Here is a 20,532-nt window from a genome sequence, read left to right on the forward strand (position 1 = left end):
GTCGTTCTCCTTACATATGAACCCCCCCACCCTAGTGTCTTCTAAAGTTTCATCAGCTTTGTCATCAGCAACATTACATTCATCTGGTAAGATATTGTTAGTCAAACCAACCATGCACCCAGGTACTGCATCATCATCCTCATCCGTGTCTGTAAAAGCCATATTTCCATCCTCATCATCGAGCCTGACCTTATCAATAGATCCTGATCACTCAGAGAAAGTGACTGAGATGTTTGTTGTCCTTACAGAGATGGGGACAGACGAGTTAACCGCCGGAACATCCAGAGAAGTTGCGCTCACTTTCCCCAAAGAAAAAGCAGCCAGTCTAGCCCCCTCTCAATCAGTCAGAATTACCCTTTCTGCTGGGCCCACTGAGAGGACATCTCAGGTATCACCTATGCCCTCTCGACAGGACACCTTGACGGACTCTGCCCAGCTAACCACCACAACTGTAGCTTCAACCACCAAAACGAAACACCCCATCACAACCATGTCTTCCACAAGAGTCACCAACGGAGCCACAAAGACTGCCACCTCTACCACACCCCAGCCTGAACCTGCGACCAGGAGAACGACCACCACCACAACTGTCAGTTCTCAAACCAGCAGGAGAACGCTCACACTACCCGTCCCCAGAACGAGCCCTCCCAGGGCGGCTACCACTGTCTTTATTTCCCCTTTTACCACCACCACAGAGGCTCCACCACAGCAGTGCAACATCACAGAGAGATTGTGGGTGAAAACAAGTAAGCAGTACTTTTGCCACTTAAAAAATAACGTAATTGTAAAATCGTATTATTTCTCTAACAAGTTTTGTCTGGCATCTGTCTTGGTTTCTCGCCTTTTTGTCTCTGTCTCTGTCCCACTCTTAGTGGTTTCCATCTATGTGAGAAGAAACAGGCTGGATAGCATTCAAAGGCAGAACCTGCGAAGGGGACTGAGTCAGGGCCTCCGAAAAGCTCTGAATGATACCTCTGCCCAAGCACAGGTTAGACTGATATCCGTTACTGTTAATCACTCAAAATACGGACTTCTCTGATCCTGATAATGTCACTAAAGCCACTTTAAGCTGAAGAGTTATCCTAACCCGAGGGCAGATTTTGAGTAGCATGCTTGGGTTACATAGAGATAGTATAATATTTTCTCACAGGTCAGTAAGTTTTTGTTTTTGTTGTTGTTGTTGTTTTCTTTTTGTATCTCTACTGCATCAACCAGCATCAATACATAAACACAGACTGAAAAGTTTTGACCAGTTGCCTAAAATCTAACGATCACTGCCATATAATGTGGAGTCAGAATTCAGAATTAAGAAAGGGCAACATTTTCTTTCATGCTTGTTTTGGGTGTTAAATTGATAAAAGTTCTGCCAGATACATCGAATTGGTGCTTTGACACTGAGATTTTTAATTCATTGTGCAGTAAGAAAAGTTGTCCATGCCATGGAGTGAAGCAAAAGGTACTTAAATGTACTGCTATCTGAACTTGATGAACATATTTAAAGCTTGTATCTCAGATTCTATATATTATATTTGATCACTGATTATTTTTTTCCCTTTGAAGCAGTTTATGTTGATTGACTACAACTACTACTTTTTTACAAGCCAAAAATGTTGTTTGCTTATAACACTGGTGACCAGTGAATGGTTTCTAATTGTGAGTGAATAAGACATTTATACCAAGGGCCCTCATGTAGGCTAAGGGAAAAGAGATGAGGACTAATATAGAAATTAGGTTGACTGACTGTGTCCCTGAAGGCAGCGGGTGATGTCACATATTTGAGTAACCGTACCAACACTAAAACAAAATGTAGATTATAACTGTGCTATACAGTGCTGTAGAACTGTAGCTCCCATTCCCTCAGATGTATTAGTTTGCAACCAGAGAGTCTACAGAATCAAGTCACACTTCACCAAGAGGCAATGTTACCCCAGCACCAGATTATGGTTTAACAAAAACTCAGGAGGAAACCAACCTCTGCATTTCCCCTGCAATAATAGCACAAACAGATCCAGTGTGCCCACAATGATCTTCATGTCTGCGGATTAGCCATTTGTGGAACCAATCATAGTTCCCACTGTGTCAAAACCATTCTCTCTTTTGAATAAGCCTCTAATACCTTCGCTTAGTCTGACTTTGTATTAGGGGCACCTTTTGGCTATGAGAAGCTATGCTAAAATGCATTCATTGAGAAGTAGAAATGTGTATATTTGAATCTTTACGGAGAGACAAAGACATATGGGAATGATTTTAGCTAGTTAGTAGTATACTTTCTGTGCATACATTTAAATCAACGGATAGCATTAAGTTAGGTTGACAAAAACAAAATTTGCAGGGAAAAGAGATAGCAATGGGATTCTGTCCCAAAATAATAATAATATTTCTCAAAGTGGAAGTATCAAATAGTAGAGAGCAAGGCCTGTGTGTATTTGTCCTGCCCATGTGAAGGTCAATGCTCTCACATGTTCTCTCTCTCTCTCTCTCTCTCTCTCTCTCTCTCTCTCTCTCTCTCTCTCTCTCTCTCTCTCTCTCTCTCTCTCTCTCTCTCTCTCTCTCTCTCTCTCTCTCTCTCTCTCTCTCTCTCTCTCTCTCTAGTCTAGGGAAAGTGTCCTGCTTCAGTGCACTCCTGCCACCCATTTCGACATTGCTTTGGTTCCTCTTAGTACCACCGCTCTCTCATCCAATGGGAAGCAAGCTGTTGGCAAGGGAAATTGCCTCTGTTTTTAATTATAGGTTACAAATGGTCGGGAGGAGAGCAATGTGCCGTGCTGATTCTAAAAAGATGATGAGTAATGTATTAAAAGAATTTAAGGCTAACACAATTTTTAACCTTTAAACATAATATAAAAGTAAACTATTTTTCTTTCTTGTACTTACGGCTATCCAGGGACGTGAAACTTTGAGAATACTGACTAGATATGTCGGGTTAATCTGTTGGCAGTCTCTCACACTCTTTGAGATAGAACGAGTAGCTATGTTACCAGTCTCTGGCTTGCTGGAAATGCAATCTCTTAATAACACCTTCACATGGGTGAAGCCTGAGAGGATGAAGTGATAATAAAGGGCTCTTTTCATAGTGCTCGCAACAAGGCAATGAATTGTGAAGAGGCAGAACAGTGAGTCTCAGCTACAGAGAGGATAGGCTCATGGTGTTTTGGCCAGTGGACTTTTTACAGCAAAGGCTTTCAGATGAGTTTAGATAACAGGCCTAAATGGTTTCACCTCTCCTACACACACGCGCGCACACACGCACACACACACACACACACACACACACACACACACACACACACACACACACAAAGACAGAGTTTAGCTACATCTGTCATCATTCCCTTTCCCGTTTCTGTGCATGTAGAGTTACAAAAAGTCAAACTCTCACTGACAAACACGTGTCTCTATACGTATCATTACACGCAGTAACAAAACACACACATTTCACATGTGTTTCTCTGGGAATGAGAACGTGATGATACCTGGCCTCTTGGGCTAGAAGTGAAAGAACATAAGCCTCTTTGTGCCAAACTCGCTATTTAACAGTCTCTTCCATGTCTCGCTCATCTTTACTCTCTTCTCTCTCTGCCCAGCAGTTCCTCCTGGTTCTCTCTCCTCCTATCTGTATTCCATAATCACTCTCTTTTCTGTTGCTTTCAATAGCGAGTGGTTGGAATATACTCTTTAATAGCTCCATCAATCCAATACAGTTCAATATCCTGTCTTTCAGCTCATTTTCTAATATGGCTGATTCACGCTATCTCTGATCCCGCCTTAAAAAACCATACCGACTATACAAATATTTCACATTACAGTTAATCATTCTGCCAATGAACGCGTGGAATTTTGGATTGACTTGCTAGCTTCTATGCAGTGGATGGTTTCTATTCATTCATTTCATCAGTGTGGTATGATGAAATAAATTTTAAATTTCCTTCGGATAGGTCTTATATCACCATAGACACTTTGACTCGTCACACTAGAAAAGTGTTGCTAATAACATTAACGATGGCCCTGTTTTATTCAAGTGTCCTAGTAAGCCCTGACTGTGGTCCAGCATGCACAATGCACTGAAACTGAAGCTAAATGGAATCCCGCCGTCATTCATTGTATTATTTACACCTGAGTATTTGGTACTGTGACATGTTATAATGTCTTCTTTGAAAAGGTTCTATTCATGAATTATTTTAGTCAGTCAGTGCTTTTGACCACATTTTACCACACAATAGTGGCTTTGACCAGGGAAGTAAAGTAATGAAGGTAATAGTTTCCCCCTGTTTACTGTCATGAATCACCTGTTGCAGATCGGCAAAAGTCTGCAAGTTGCTTAGTTATTTTCATACTTTATTAAAGTTGATCTAAAAGGTAGAGTATGACTCTCAAACCTTGTGGTATTTGGAAAATGGTTGGCAGTACGGTAGATACCACAAGACAAAATGTGTCAACCAACAGACTTCATTATGTCGTTTATCACTTTAATACCTGTGGTTGTATTTCTGGGTAAGCTGCAATGCTGCAAATAACAGCTTTATGGTAACATCATTCAATATGAAGTTCCTTTTTATTCCACACACACATTTTTCTCAGGAGGATGTAACCATAAATGTATTTTAATCTTAGTGTGCTTTTTTCTTGTTTGGATGTTTTAAACGGTTTTATTAAGGCTTATACTGTAGTCTTATGTTCTTTATATCTCTCTATCAGCTTTGGTTGATTAGAATAGCACTGTAATTTATTAATTTATTTATTTGATTTTCAAGTGTAGTGTAATTCACAGGATTAGACTTTCCTGCCTGGTTATTCCACCTTCAAATAGTTGTGTCAGCTGAATTTTCAAAACATTTACTCTATGTCAATATATATTAATAACGTGTCTGGATTTATATGTAGATATCTGTTCATATAGATTAGCTGACATGTTGTCTAGACCTAAAACATCTACATAAAGTATCAAATTGGACTGTAAACAATGACCGGTGCACAGAAGAGGACATTTTGGCAGAACCCCAGAAATATTGTCTATTGCCTCCAGAGGCTAAATTGTTGTCAGACTGTTATTCAATGGGTTCCAATATTGTACCATACCCTGTAGTGATGCTGGATGTGATCGGAGTTGAAACCGTTTAGAAACTTTTATCCATAGGGGGATGGAAACGGGTGTTAAGCTGCTCTCTTTTTTTTTCAGGTATTAGCATTGTGCAATTAATGGTATATTACTCTAATGGTATAAAACTATAGACTCTACCATAATTCTGTACTTTCCCTCAGGTGGAGACAGTTTTTGGTTCTCCAAACATGACAGTGGCTTATCACGTGACCGGAGGGGACCTGGTTTACTCTCCCTCTGTAGTGCTGGAAGGCTTGGACTCCTATGGCCGCGATAAGCTGATTTCAGACCTACGACAATACCTCCCCATGGTAACAGCCCTACCCCTCCCAGTTGCATTATGGAGATCCATCCCAGCCACTGGCTTCCAGCTGAAAACAGGTCAGGATAAAAGATTAAAAAAAGTCAGAGATCAGATTGAGACTTGCTGTTATTTGTTCTTGCTGTGATTGTGCACAGGAGATATTTCAGTGGAAACTAGGTTTGAGATAAGACTTAAAATAATTGATTTCATATTCTCAGTACTCCCAATATACATACTGCCAAGTCTAGAAAAAACACATTGCTGTCGCAACCTGGAGAATTCTTAAAAGATTCCATTAAAAGTTTTTGAGAGCTCATTGTGTTTTTATGTTGCAGTGCTGCAGTTTGTAGGAGCAGGCGATGATCCTCGGTCCTGTCGGTTCTCTCAAATGATGGAGCAGAGGCTTGAGAAGGTGTTTACTGAAGCACAGGCCAAAGTGCTTAACACCAACAACAGACTCTCTGTTCAGGTACTGTGGTGTTGTTATCATTGTGCAGCACTGTGTATGTGTTTGCCTACTGTTACAGTGGCAATGCTGGGATTTGTAACATAATGCCAGTGTTGAAACATGCACCAATGTTCTGGTGTTCGTTGTACTTTAATGGATCAAAATAATCTGAGGTCTGACTTTAGACAATGTCATACTGTATATAACCATCCGGAAACCCAAACAGAAGTTAAGCTATATATACATACTAGAGTTTTCTAAACATCGTTTGCATTATATTAGAATATATAACTTCAACAGTTTTGTCCCCTGTGACACATCAATATTACCTTTTGGTTTGAACTTAAGGTGATTTAACAGCTACAAACACATGCAAACTGTGTGCAGTTTGTGCAAAATTATCCCCTTCAGGCTATGTCTTTTAAACATAAGGAGCTTCTGAGTTTCAAATTAATTATGTTTAGAGAGGCAATGTTTGTATTCAATTTAATGAGTTGCCACATTAAAGCGCACCCTATATTAAAGCTAATTTGCCGCTTGTGCGTGGATGAAAAAATGAATACTCTAATATTGTTGCTCTCTTTCATGCCTTGCCAATTTTCCCAGCCGTTGTGCTTTTTGATGATTTTCATATTTGTTGATCCAAGACAACAACTGCCTTTTAATGTCTGTCATTCCTACTGTCATTTTGTTTTACAAGATTGGTACTAATCTTTTAGATTTGCACATCACAATAATGTAATTTCAAGCATTTTATGTGTTTTTCTGTGTCCTCTTCTGACTCTGAGCCTGTATTCTTCCTGTTTTTTTCCTCTCCTAGATGCTGCGTGTCTCCCAGGCAGCAGGCTCTCCTGCTGTGTCATTGGTCTACACTGTGAAGAATGGGACCGTCTTCCTTAATGGCACCACTGCCTCTAACCTCCTCGGTCAGCTGTCAGCTGAGCTGGTGGGCTACTTCCTCTTCTATCCACCACTTATGATTGCTGAGCGTAAGTTACAATTTGCATTTAAAAATAATGCATCTGTTCGTCAGGAGTAATCCAACAGCCTAACACGAAGAGACACAAGTAGTTTTTCTGTTTCCTTGGGAATTTGTCCACCAAATACAAATTAGATTCAACAAAGAAAAAAAGTGCTGTGCTTTTCCTTTTTTTTAAATATAATTTTTGAAGCCTACAAAAGGTTCTAGATTTTAGGCTGTGTCTCATAAAGTATGTTGTTTTCATATCTTTGGTTTTAGACCTCTGGACAAAGGCACTGATATACTGACTGATTATTATTTGTGGAAATAAATCAAACCTTGTCCAACCTTGGAAACGGCAGTTGATTTAATGTGGTGAAAGTGGTTGTTTTCTGAGCATTGTATTACATTCACATGGACCGGGCTATCTCAGAAGGCCTACCGGGGCAATGGTAGAACTTAGGAATTCAATTGCTACTGTAAGCCTGGATGATGGCGAATTTCTCAGTAATTGGATGTTTGGGAATGTTCTTCTGCTTTTACGATCACAGTTGGTTTTTAATGATTGAGTCACTTGAAGATAGTTGATATAAAGACACAATTAAGCCCATCTCAGCGTCCTTTAAGGACATACCCAGCCAAGCGCTCTGTCTTTGTTCAAGGTGTGCTCAGGGAAAAGCACATGACAAGTGACAGGATGTCTAAACGGCAATCTTGGTAGAGTCCCAATGTGTAGCCTCTTCCCAGTGTGATATATAAACTTCTTAATATAGAGAGATATGTCAGATGCAGACTTGGGAGATATAAATGACACATCGCTTTTATGGTATTTTATTGATCCCTGAAGGACAGATTCACTGTTTTGCTTGACCTTGTATACAGTAACAGAAATGGGCACCTGCAGCTGATATAGGGATTTACTGTAAGGTCATTTTACTCACACAGTTTCACTTGTGTGTGTATACTGTAGCCCAAAGCGTATGTTTGAGCTCCAAGTCTATTTTCTTCCGTTTAACTACAGTGATTATTTATTGGGTTCTGAGCGCTGCCAAAACGCAGGTGACCTACACTCAGTACTGTGCCTGAACGAATCCTGTTTAGACAATGACGGTGTACTGAACTGCTGCTCTGCTATCATACTGCTCACACTACACCTCTTGTGTACTCACAGGTTATACGTAGGGTCTCAGGGTCTTGTCAAGCTCAAGGAGGTTTGGTGAAAATTTATATAAAGACACATTGGTTCAAGTAATCTTTGGAAATCTAGTGGCAGCCACTCGATTGGCCGACCCCTGAAAATAGCACCTATGGTTAGGTTTTTGTTCAAGAAGAAATTAATCTTGCTAGCTTAATTTGAATGTTTCTAACAAGCTGCAGTGCTTGGAATTTCTACAGACTTTGGTCAGTTTGGCAGGACAGAGCTTAGGCTATGCGAGATCATGCTCCAGATCACAGCAGAGCCAGGCTTTAAGCTGGGGGCTTCCTTGTATTGCCGTCTAGCAGAGCTTCCCAATTCAGGGGCTGGTGTGTCCTTTTGCAGGAGATAAAAGCAAGGCTGAAACTGGGCCTCTTTCCTCAATTAGACATCTAGCCACACAGAGACCAACATGAATGGTGTGTTAGTGCACTCTAACACCCAGTGACCTAGAGATTAATGGATGTCCAGGCTACTTTACAGAAAGAAACTGTTGTGTTTTTTTCCCTGGACTCTGTATTTACCTCCTGTAGTGACTTTTTCAAGATGTGATGTATTTACAGTTGACCAAAGATCTGTTAAATATGACACAGCCATGTAGTATTTCCCCACATCACAAGCTGATGTGGTCTGCCTCATTGCTTCAGTACACAGCTGACCAGCCTGCAATGGATTATGGGATACTGAGGGCTATAGTCATACTGTGGTCTTTGAAGGATGCAGTACCTGCATTGGGATACGGCATCAGTGCCACTGAGGATAGATGGCAGTTTTGGTTTACACACTCTTTAAATCAAGATGAATAGGATTTTTACTAGCGAGCGTTAAATTAAAACCCACTTTGTGTTGTGATTGAATAACGTTAGAAAGTGAAGTGAACCCACTGGCAGTGGCGGGATAATTCAGGGACCAGAATGAGAGAGGGAGGCAACGAGGGAGACAACTCAATACCAAGAAGGGACCCTAAGAGACTTTAAAACTGACAAAGAGAAAGAAAAATTCAGGAAGACAGGAGAGTAAAAGAAAAACGTGTGTGACAGTGATTTTGCTCTGTTTGTTTTGTACCCTCGCCATTAGTGATATTACACTGTTCGCAGGAGGTGCGAGCATATGCTGGCAGCGGCTGCCTCCTCACTTCGAATGCAATTATCGCAGTAAATAATTAACAGTAGGGGATTCTCATACCACCCTGGGCTCTACTCTGACAGAAATGGCCAGGGATCTCACACCACTCCGCAGTGCCTGTTTTGTAACACTGAGTACTCCCTTGTTCCAGTGGCGCTTGTGTAGGCTGGACGGCTGTCCTCGGCTGTTTTACTCCCCCCTCTGCTCTAAAACAATTTTTCCAGGTGGAATATGAGTGGAGCTGCTTGGAAAAATTAAATATTCTTTTAAAAATAGCCTTCTGCCTATGATATGGATTGTTGTACAAATGTATCCCCCAGGTTCTCATCACACAACAGCCGATGCTCATGTGAAACCTCCTCGTCGACTAATATTCCATATGATTCAAACTTATGGCCAAGTTGGACAGATTTTGCTGAAGGCCCCATAGCCCTATCCATTTACAATTCTAAAGCCCTCCCTCATCCCGCTCCCCCTCCTCCGCCCCTCTTTCCTTTCTCGTGTCATGGCTGAGTGTACATCTCTGTACCGAGCCTGCTTTCACAGGCCAGTGATACAGCATTCTTCCAAACACTGCACCAGCCTCCAGCACAAGAGCTCAACCAGGCAGGAAATAGATGTAAAAGAACACAGAGATTATAAGAGATCAGGCATCTGGAAGCCATCTCTGTCTCTGTATTTGTCTGACATGCAGTGATAATGAGGATAAACTGAGCTTTCAAAAATACAAAACTGTTGCCCTTTCTCTACAAGATGTTTCAGAGGTTTTTGTACATTTGGCAATGATAACAGTTGTAGCAGTGGAAAATAAAATTATTATTTAGTTAAGATATAACTGATGGAAAGGCTGCGGCTCTTTGTTGACACATCTTTAACTTCGAAAAGGCATGCGTAAACAAAACGGCAGTACCAGGTGATTCTTTGGATTTGACTTTATTCAGTTTGTATTTTGAAGGGAATTAAGTCACTCTCCCTCTTATGTTATAGCTGGTCTGGCCATGTGCATGTGGCCATGAACAGTCTGTGAGAGCCATGAAGCCCAGGCCACCTTTTTTTCAGTATTTTGAGAACAGCTCCTTATTTCTGCTTATTTGTTCAATTTCAGTTTGTTACAATCTGTTTTTATATGATATTTGCTACGGTAAAAATTAAACAATTGCATTTGAATACTGAAAACTTCTCCAGAGAATATAATTCAAGGAAGTAATATTTGAAATCATGACTATGAATGATTGATTTACAGTGATTCTGATGGGGGAAATGAATATGTTTTTATTTCCTTCCAGCACTGGAGTATCACAATCTGAACACCTCCATTGCTACCAGAGACTTCTGGGTTATTACAGGTAGGAAAATCATTGTTAAAATAAATATTTTTAACTAAATATTAATAAACAACTTCTGGGGGAACTTATTTTCTTTCTTTTCAAATTAACAATTGTGAACTTTGAGTAGAGGGTGCTATGAAAATTTAAACACATCTATAAATCTGCTGAGGTTTATAATATAATAATATAATCTCTTTTCACTGGAGCAGTGAGTTGCACATGACTCCTGACTTTTGTTGTAGTATTTTCTCTTTATGCACCCAGCACATGTCAGTGTCCAAGGGAACACACTGATAACCTGTATAATGGATGGGCCTTCCAGATCAGGCTGTGTGGCTATTAACCCTGCACTTACTGCAATGAGAGGCAGAGTCAATTCAAGGCCATCCCCTACAGTATATAATAGGATTTACTCACATTGAACAAGCTGTATATCTAGGATTATTGCTTTTCAACTGTTGATAAAAATGGAACAGAATAAAGCTGGGTTTGACCACTAGGGTAGAGGAAGACACCAAAACAAGCTTCCAGGAAATACAGGCCAGATCTGTTGTTATCTCCTCAAGTTATGTCTAATAACTTGCCAGCTTAAAGTGTAAGTCCGGGGAGAAAATGGACCTGATGATCTTTCTGGCATGAAAATACATAGAACAAGCCATCAAGTACGTTTTGTTCATTGATCAACCATGTATAAAGTATGCCCGGAAAGAAGCTTACAAGTAGGTCCATGTTGACAGGTAGTCCAGACAAGTAGATTACCGAATGAACTGCAGTTCAGTTCAAGGAGGAAATTTTTAAATATACTCCGGGTTCGCTAACTACGTTGTTGGTGCTTCTTTTTATGTGTAGAGACCCTAATCATGCCACTGCGGAGGTTTGGTGGTATTTTGAGCAATATTAGTGGTTAAAAATGCCATTTCTGATGTGTTCACTTCACTGCCCTGAGCTACTAGCCTTTCAGGGCTGTTAATGGATCTCCAGGCATTCTCTATACATGGTTGATCAATTAAAAAATTGCCTCGATGGCTTATTTTCATGCCAAAAAGGCCATGGCATCCATTTTCGCCGGACTTACACTTTACCTATCCATCAGTCACAGAGCAACATGAGCTTCCCATAATGCCCTAATAGCCCGTTGCCGTGCTACTGCTACTGGGTTGGATGGCGTAGTTATTGTAGACAGTGTCATTGTTCTTTTACAGTAAATGGGGAACACATACAGCACTGGAATATGAAAATTGTGAGGACACTTAAGTGTGTTTTTGTCTCACACGCAAATTTCTAATTTAGCCACCATCTCCTCTTTCCTTGTGCGATTCTCTTTCCTCCCCAACAATTTATTTTCTCTTACCAACCATCTGGCCATCCTCTTTCTGTCGTCTACATTTGCAGTGATCCAGGATGTGGATAACGCCAGTCTGGAGGGACAGTACCAAAGCTTTGCCAGTCTAATGGAGCAACGGCTGGCAGAGCTGTTTGTGTTGGCAGGGCAGCAGGGCACTCGTTTCAAACGAGCCACTGCTGTAGGCAGCTACACTGTCCAGGTAAGAAACTGGCACGACTGACCATGGGAAACGCCAAGTCTGATTTACTCTGGAAAAACAAACAATCTGAGATGCTCGGGGTTAATGAGCGAGGACTGTACATCATTCAAATTCTGATGTTTTTCCTGAACCCCCTAGCTTGTTAGTCAGAAGTCTAATAAACACATTAATCCAATAGTTTGTTGGCTTGTTTCTTACAGTATGAATATTTCATGAGATGTACACTTTGATGCACACACTTGGATGATTATTTGTGGTCAGCCCTTGATAATTAGGGAGCTTTTCAGATCATCATTTGCTAATTGCTCATTAAGATGAGCCAGAAGTTGAATGTTTTACTAAACAAGTGCTCTCTTCTATCCATCCAAACTAATGCAAGGTTTTTCTTTTCTTTTCTGAAACGTAAGCTGCATCTTAACAATGACAACAGCCCTTCAATAACAGCTGATATTGACTTATTTTCCAATCAGATGGTGAGTATCCGTAGGGTGCCAGTGTTGAAGAATCCAGCAGAGATGACCTACTACGTCCAGCACAATGGCATTCCTTTATCAGGCACATCAGCTGCCAAGGTCCTGAACACAGTGGATTCTCAGACCATGGCACTCACGCTGGGCTACTTTGTCCAGCTGCAAGCAGAACGTAAGCACAGCATCCATCTAGCGTTTGACAAGTAGACAAATTGACAGAAATAATGATAAGACAGACATGCAAACCAAAAAAAACACATGACTCATGCTGAGTTTAGAAAGAAGCGCTGGTGCTGGGGTGAGGGGAGTGGAAGAAAAGGTTGAGAAAGCTCTTTGCTCTCTAATCTCTCTGAAATGCTCCCAGCAGGACCACGTTTGTTTGGGCTGCAGTGCTGCTCACTGCTAAGAGAAAGGGGATACAGGGAGAGACAGAGCCGGTCAGGAGAGTGGGAGAGAAAGAGAGAGGGCATGCTGCATTCTCTTATAGATTGTTGCTTGCAATAGCTGAATCAGGCACACTGTATATCAGGTTGAGCTGCCCGCAGTGACACTTAAGCGTGGGTGTGACGGATGCTTCTGCATGTTTTAGCAGTAAAAGTGTGTTGTGTATTTCACTACCAATGGACTAACTGTTATAATGTAGTGTTTAGAATCACTTAGTGATGATGGTTAAAAATTGTTATGTTTTTTTCAGCTGTGGTCAAGAAACCTCCTAATAACCTTTGGATAATTGCTGCAGTGTTGGCCCCGATCGCAGTGGTAACACTCATTATCATCATCATCACAGCTGTGCTGTGCAGGAAGAATAAAAATGACTTTAAAGCTGATGCCATCGGCAACCTCAATCCCAGAGCGAAGGTATCTATCTTTCTCTCTATCTATACGTCTGTGTCAAAGTAAGCTGTAGCTGAAATAATTGTATTGTTTTACTCATTTTTTAAGCTTTGAAGTTGTGATAATTAAAGCTATTAACAGAATGTGTTTGCATTTTGGACTGCAATATATTAAGACATGGTTTGAGCTCTTGGAAGTTAGGAGCATTTTTCTATTTTATAAACAAAATGATTGATTGAGAAACGAATCAGCAGATTAATCAATGAAACTGATCATTAGTTATCAGCCCTAGAGTCGGTGTTTGTGATCTTATAGCTACAGTGTGCAGACTGAATGCATTGGTGACTTATTTTGTGTTGTATTCTGTATTATCTGCACAAGGCCATCTATGACCTGTGTTAATGCACTGGTACAATCCTTGTCAATCTTAAAACTTGAACATCACACACACACACACACACACACACACACACACACACACACACACACACACACACACACACACACACACACACACACACACACACACACACACACACACACACACACACACACACACACACACACACACACACACACACAGTGTTTAAAACATTGTTTCTTGTTTTCAGATGGCGTATCGGAGAGATGTGGGCTATTATCACCAGGTATCTCACTGTCTGTTTATCTTCTCATTACCAATCTTTGTTTTCATCTTCAGTCTTAACTGTGCCAAGTGTGGGATTTGAACAGGATTCTGGGCACACATCAACTATGATATTTTAGCAATAAATCCTGCTGTGCTGCTAAACTCTAAGGATACAATTGTATTTTGGAGTAGGAAACCTTTCACAGGGAGATTTTCAGGCATGAAAAGCTGGTAATGCCTATTCTTCCTATAGCATTCTCCAGATAGCAAAAGAAGAGAAGAGAATAGTTATTATGGATATCATTGTTATGGAGATGGTCGTACTGTGCCTGTTTTGTGTGGAGAAGATTGAAAACTGTTCTCACTGTCGTTGCATCAAGCGTGTCATCACAAAGTCATAATCAAAGTTATCTCTCCGCTTGGCTCTATGTCTGTTGTTTTTTCTGCCCAGTGGTTTCTCCAGTCTTATCAATCTTCATATTAAACTGCATTTCAGGGCTGCTTTCATAACCGTTATGACAACACAACATCCAAAGTCCTGCAAAGTTTCATCATGTAAAAACCACAGTCAGTCGGAAAATGAAATACGACTGGGTTGCTTCTGACAAAACATCACATTCTAGGCAAAGAATATCTTCTATGTTAAAAACAAGGAAATATTCTTAAACTGCTCAAAGATAGAGGGAATCCTACACATTGAAATGAGACTATTCTGCCTCTTCTGTACTACTTTTCTGTCTGTAGGCCAAACACTTTCATTACACACCAGTTTCTACCAGCTACAGGAACAGCTTTATTAGTGAGAAAACTGAATCCAAAGAAAATCCTTACTTTCTGTGTGTGCGCGCTATAGGATGTTCACGTTGGATTTTTTGCAGTTCGACTTACCTGCTTTGAGGCAATTATGTGTCTGACGATTTATGACACTGCAATGAGAGTAGTCCTAAATATTTCAGTGTATGTGTGTTAGCGTGTGGGTTTCAACTCTTTTGGCGCTCACCTTCACTAAAAACATGTTGACATTCAGTGTTAGGTTTAACACTCCATGACTCCTCTTCCTCCTCCCTCTTATCCTCTAATGTTTTACTTCACTACTATTTTCCTGTGAAAGTCTTGGGATCTCATCACGCACCGCCTGCTGTGAACCATTTATTTGACAGGAATTTGGAAGAAGATGTGAAAGGGCCTCAGTTGAATCAGCTTATCTATTTCAGCACAGTTCTGTCCCTTAAGTCCTCTGGACATCTCGAAAAAAGATTTACTTTTTGAGCTATTTTTAGATGCCTGTCTACATGACACTTCTGGTTGGCGAATGTGTATCTCTTTGTTTCTCCTATCAAAGATTACTTTATTTTACTACAGGTGCGTAAATAGAAAAAATCAGTCTCACTAGTATCTATCTGAAGTCGTCTCTTTTGTCTTTCTCCATTTTTACTTGACACTTGTTCATCAGCCAGTCCAAGGTTTTGACTATGCCAAGCAGCACCTGGGCCAACAGGGAGGAGATGAGGAGACACTGCCTGCCAGTCAGGATACCCTTGTGATGTCGCTACAAATTCGGGACACGCCACTTTCACTAGAAAAAGGCCTGCAGCAAGACGGAACTGCGAACAAGAAAAGCCTCACCTCTGACAAACACAAGAGGTATCATCATATCTACATATATTCACCTCCCTATGCTGTCATCTGTATCACCAAAACTTTGAAAATTGTGAACAAAAGATTAAAAAATTTTGGACTTAAGCAAACCCAACTTTTAGACAATTTGCATATTTAAGGGACACAATACAAATGCAATATTGTTATTATTTTTTAAATAAAATCATGACATCTAGATGACTCAGAATAAAGTTTTACTCCGAATAACTGGATAAAACAATACCTTATTGATAACAGAGGATGTAATTTATGCATGAATACAATGTAATATGATAATAATAACAATAATAATAATAATAATAATAATTTCAGATTCATTTAAAGTCTATTTACAAAGCTATCATAGACACAAATAACATTAAAAGACGAGGATGCCATTTAAATAGATATGTGCAATAGCAGGGTCACCATCTCTCACGCACTGACTGTGAGGTTCATGCAAAAAAAGGGTCTTAACATCCCAACCGGTTGACTTGACATCATCATTGAAAATACAAAGCTAGGGCTGATTGAAAACAGTTTGGGGCTTGTTGAGCCATTTTCAACCCATGAAATGCTGATTTTTTTCAATTAATTCAGCACTGATGTGTTTTATTACAGTATAATTTAGTTTAAAGCTTAAAAAACATGTTTAAGTGTGCAGTACCTCTTTAATGATGCAGATGTCCATCCTGTTTGTCCTCTGAATTGGCTTATATTACCACTACTGATGTTGGTTACCCAAAATTTCTGATTCTGCTGATCCAGCCGTGCATAATTGTGGCTTTGCAGCGTGTAATATCACTCCAGTTAGAGACTGCAGATGGAACAGATACATGCTGCATTCATATGGCTGTACTCATAAAATGCACCAACTTCACCTTGTACCGAATCTCTTTTGTCTACATAATTCTGTGTCTGTATGTACTTGTGCTAATGAGCATAACAATAGTTATGAAATAGCCTGAGAAACACCCACAAGTGTGTTTAAAACATAATTTGAGTTTATCAGAACTTGTGTTTTAATTGCATACTTCACTTTGAAGAAGTGCAATTTAAGGAGTTTAAAGGAAGCATACTGAAGTGTATCCTTTTCAAGGGTCAACATTAAATTTGAATTCTCCTGACTATTTGCATACGAAAAAATATATACAACAATAAAACTACAGTTCCAACATAATTAGGATAAAACTGTTTTGGGGCATATGTGTGGGAGAGCTGCTCAGCTTACGTGCTGCGCTAACTGTATGTAAAACTGTCATCCAAACTATCAACTGTCATTGTCATCAACACTGTCACAAGAATTTTTTTTAATGTCTTTAATTGGCTCACGTAGCATTAGCTATCATCTATTAGCTGTCATATTTGTATTCTGCTCGAAAATGGACATTAGCTAGCATGTCTTGTTAACATGTGCAATGATGAAGAGCTGCACAAAGCATCTAACCAGAATGCTGTGGAAATCTGAATGTAAATCCTTCCAATAATAGTTCTCTGACATGGTATCATCATTCTATCTCTCATTACGTTATTTTCTGCAGTGCTTTATATTCTAATTGATTCATGAGTGAAAAATTAGAAAAATCCTTATATTTAACATGAGGAAAAGCTTTATCTAAAACAAAATAATTTATCATCTGTAGCAGCAATTAGGGTATCTCAAACTCAGCTTACCTGTCTCAGCTATGCTGTGAGCATGTTAAAAGGAAGCATGCTCCTTCCTCAAACAGAGGATGATCAGCTAAATCATCTCAATTTATTCAGAAATATTTTAAGATTTCTCCTGCAGCTGAGCCGGAAGGCGAGCATCCTCCCAGAGGGTACATGTGCTTACAGTATATGTGCGTAATCTCAACAATTGCACCACTACTCTGCCAGAAAGCTCCTGGGGGGCATTGAAAGAGACAGACAATAAAACACTGAGATCCCCCTAGCCCTTTAGTCTGTCCTCACTCTACTCTGCTGCTGAGTGATGGGTGGTCATTAACAGAGTTCTCTGTGTGGGCAGGTGAAATTGAAAATTTTCCTAAGCTGACAGTCAGTAGCGCTGTTTTGGAAATTAATTGCCGTGTTAAATCATGCTAAATTATTTAATCAAGGAACGCAAAAGGGCGTCCTTTTTCAAAGCTGCGCAGGATAATGAGATCAAATCAAATGTATATGACAGAATAGGGAATCTTTAGACTGGAGGTCCTGCAGTAATGATTTCGGAGACTCCTTGGGCAGCAAAAGTTTTTCATTTGTTATTTATCAAACTGTTGGTTTTATAGGTTCCTATTCGGTTTTCAACAAGCCCTATGTTGTAGAGAATTGTAGAATGTAGAATATATATTTAATGAATTAGCTTGAGCCTGGTTGATTTAACTAGCCACACAAAGGTAGACTACATCTTAAAAGCTCAGTTTTCATAATGAGATGATTAAATCCAGAACATATGCTATAGCTGTAGTAGAAAAAACAGCTTTCCTGCAAGTACAGTATGATTTTAGACAGATGAGTTTATCATTTAATTATGTGTCATTCACCTGTTGTACAGCCAGTTTGACATGCCATCTGTCCAAAAATGCCTGTTGAGTTCTGCCAGACAAAGAGAAACATGTGGGATGATGCAGTGATGTAATTAGTTATTATTTAACTTCCAAAAGATTTAAATAGGATACCTTATGCATTAATTAATTCATAGCCAGGATGTTGGTATGACTATTGGATACAAACACATAAAAAAAAAAAAATGCTTGCAGGCATGCCGTACACAATCACATCTAATTTGCTTCTTCCTCTGTGAAATCCCTTAATTTGTACCAAGGTCACACATTGATTCGCCTCGGAACACGAACACTGGATCAAACATACAATCCTCTCCAAATGCCAATGTAAGCGTATTCTGTACATCTCAATTAATTATTACACATTACAGGTCTTTGACTGGAGCACAGAGCTAGCTCTCTGCAGCACTGCCTCAACGAGAACAGCGAGGGCAGCCGCTGTTTCTCTGTCTCTCTTTGCTGTTATCATTTTTACCAGACAATGTGGGGATAGACCATGGTGCTTTGATGTCACTGTCAGCCTCGTGGTCCTCTGAGCTGCCGCTTGATCAGCTCTAATTCCAACTACAGCACAGCGTTTGAAGCTAGTGAAACAAGAATTGGATAAAGCAATTGTTTGTCTAATTAATTGCTTCACATTGGAAATGAACGCACACACTGGTTTTGAAACATACATGACACAAACCTAAGACTACAGAATTAGGGTAAATATACAAAACACACACATACAGGGAGCGAGAGGGTAAGGTGAGGTTGTTTAAGGAAGAGAGATGACATAACCTGGCTGTAAGCCCAGCTTCCGGAGAGCTCACCGCCTTTTCCTGTTGCTATGGTTACTTGCAGCAAGTTGCCGAGTGAGGACGGTTCCGTCATCAGCAACGAATCAGAGAAGCTGAATTCCAGCAGGGGCTTGACGATGCTGAAAGTCACAGCACAGCAGAAACTGACAAAGGAAGAGACGCGCAAGAGGGACGGTGAGAGTCACACAGTGATGCAAATACAAATAATTTATTCTACAGCTCCTTTGCATGCAGACAAGGTCAGGTGTGTCACAAATGGCAAAAAATATTTTCCCATTTCCTGCGTGAAACACTTTCCCAGTCTGTTTCTCATGCACACAGGTACTCTTAGAGAAATCCACTGCCACTGCAGCTCTTTTTTTTTTTTTTACAGCTAGAAAGGTAGCTACTCAGCAGTAAGCAGAGATGGACCTGATGAATATGCATGAGACAGACACTCTGCTGACATGATACAGTATGTCAGACTAGTGGATGCCGTGATGACACACTGGCAGAAACACATACACACTTTCACTAATGCAAAAATGCAGAAAGATTGCATGAAGTCACACATCTCCTGCTCTTCTAAGATGTAGAGCAGTTTAAAGTAAAAGCCATTCAGACGTTGAACTATTCGCTGTTCTATTCTTGTCCACATCTGCTAAATGTTCCACATGTGGTGGTCGTGAGTCGTATTAATCAAATTCATATTTCCAGTTTGTAGATTGGATCGAGCTCGCTAGATTATAATTTTCTTAATGGCTGGATTTGAATAATTCATCATCTGAGTTAAGGGGAAACTAGAATTTAATCCAGTTTATCTGATGTTGGATAAGGAGAGAAAGTGCAAAGTCAGTTCCTTTCATCCATCACAGAGATGCACTGCCACAACCTTTTGAAGCCAACGCTATCTTTGCGATCTATCGTCTCCGTCCACCACTTCATTTGCTGACACGGACGACGGGTGTTTGACATAATCTCACAGTGTCAGCCACAGAGAGACAAGGGGATGATTGAGGGAGGGGGGTGCAGACAGAGAGACAAAGAGGGAGTGTGACAGTTTGTTCCCCTTTTGACTGACAATGTAGTGATTAGAGGTATTTGTAGTCTCTTTGTGATTGAACTCCCTCTCTGTTCTTCAGATCCATATGACACCTCCTCTGGCTCCCTGCAGCTCATTTCCATAAAGCCCATGGCGTCTCAGCCCCACTACACGCACCCTGCATCTTCTGACCGCAGCCAGGACTCAGCCATCGTCAATGGAGAGGTGATGTGCATGCACACATCCATTTAGAGACATACACGGACTGACTAGAACGAGTTGAACAAGGTGGCACAAATGCATTGAAGGCTCTGAAAACCTGTTTTCGCTCCCAGCTTCTTTTTATGAGCCATAAAGACGAGATCAAAGTTAGAGAAGTCTTGGTTATTTAATTTTATAATGCAATTCTTTTTATTTGTGGGTTTTTGTTTTTTTTCACTGATTTAAAGTGGACAGCATTCAGCTGGAAAAAGTTCACATGTCTGTGCACACCAATGACGGTTAACTAACATTTGAATCAAAATGTTATGACAGATGTGGAGCTGATTGCCTACAGTATGTTCCCAGAACTATATCGATTTATTAAACCACA

General features: G+C 40.3%; 1 protein-coding gene across 1 annotated transcript in view; it reads left to right on the top strand.

Moving 5' to 3' along the window:
* Positions 1–20,532, top strand: part of kiaa1549lb (KIAA1549-like b) — a gene marked incomplete at both ends in the record, with an annotated part of 58,703 nt that overhangs the window by 29,933 nt on the left and 8,238 nt on the right. Inside the window, 13 exons of the mRNA XM_083916911.1 lie at positions 249–746; positions 873–988; positions 5,260–5,479; positions 5,738–5,871; positions 6,671–6,839; positions 10,418–10,477; positions 11,852–12,003; positions 12,474–12,645; positions 13,168–13,331; positions 13,919–13,954; positions 15,389–15,579; positions 18,963–19,093; positions 20,041–20,165. Of these exons, the coding sequence (XP_083773037.1) occupies positions 249–746; positions 873–988; positions 5,260–5,479; positions 5,738–5,871; positions 6,671–6,839; positions 10,418–10,477; positions 11,852–12,003; positions 12,474–12,645; positions 13,168–13,331; positions 13,919–13,954; positions 15,389–15,579; positions 18,963–19,093; positions 20,041–20,165 (2,168 nt within the window). The remainder of the gene's footprint in view (positions 1–248; positions 747–872; positions 989–5,259; positions 5,480–5,737; positions 5,872–6,670; positions 6,840–10,417; positions 10,478–11,851; positions 12,004–12,473; positions 12,646–13,167; positions 13,332–13,918; positions 13,955–15,388; positions 15,580–18,962; positions 19,094–20,040; positions 20,166–20,532) is intronic.

This window comes from Echiichthys vipera, assembly GCF_963691815.1.
Source record: "Echiichthys vipera genome assembly, chromosome: 1".
NCBI lineage: Eukaryota > Metazoa > Chordata > Actinopteri > Perciformes > Trachinidae > Echiichthys > Echiichthys vipera.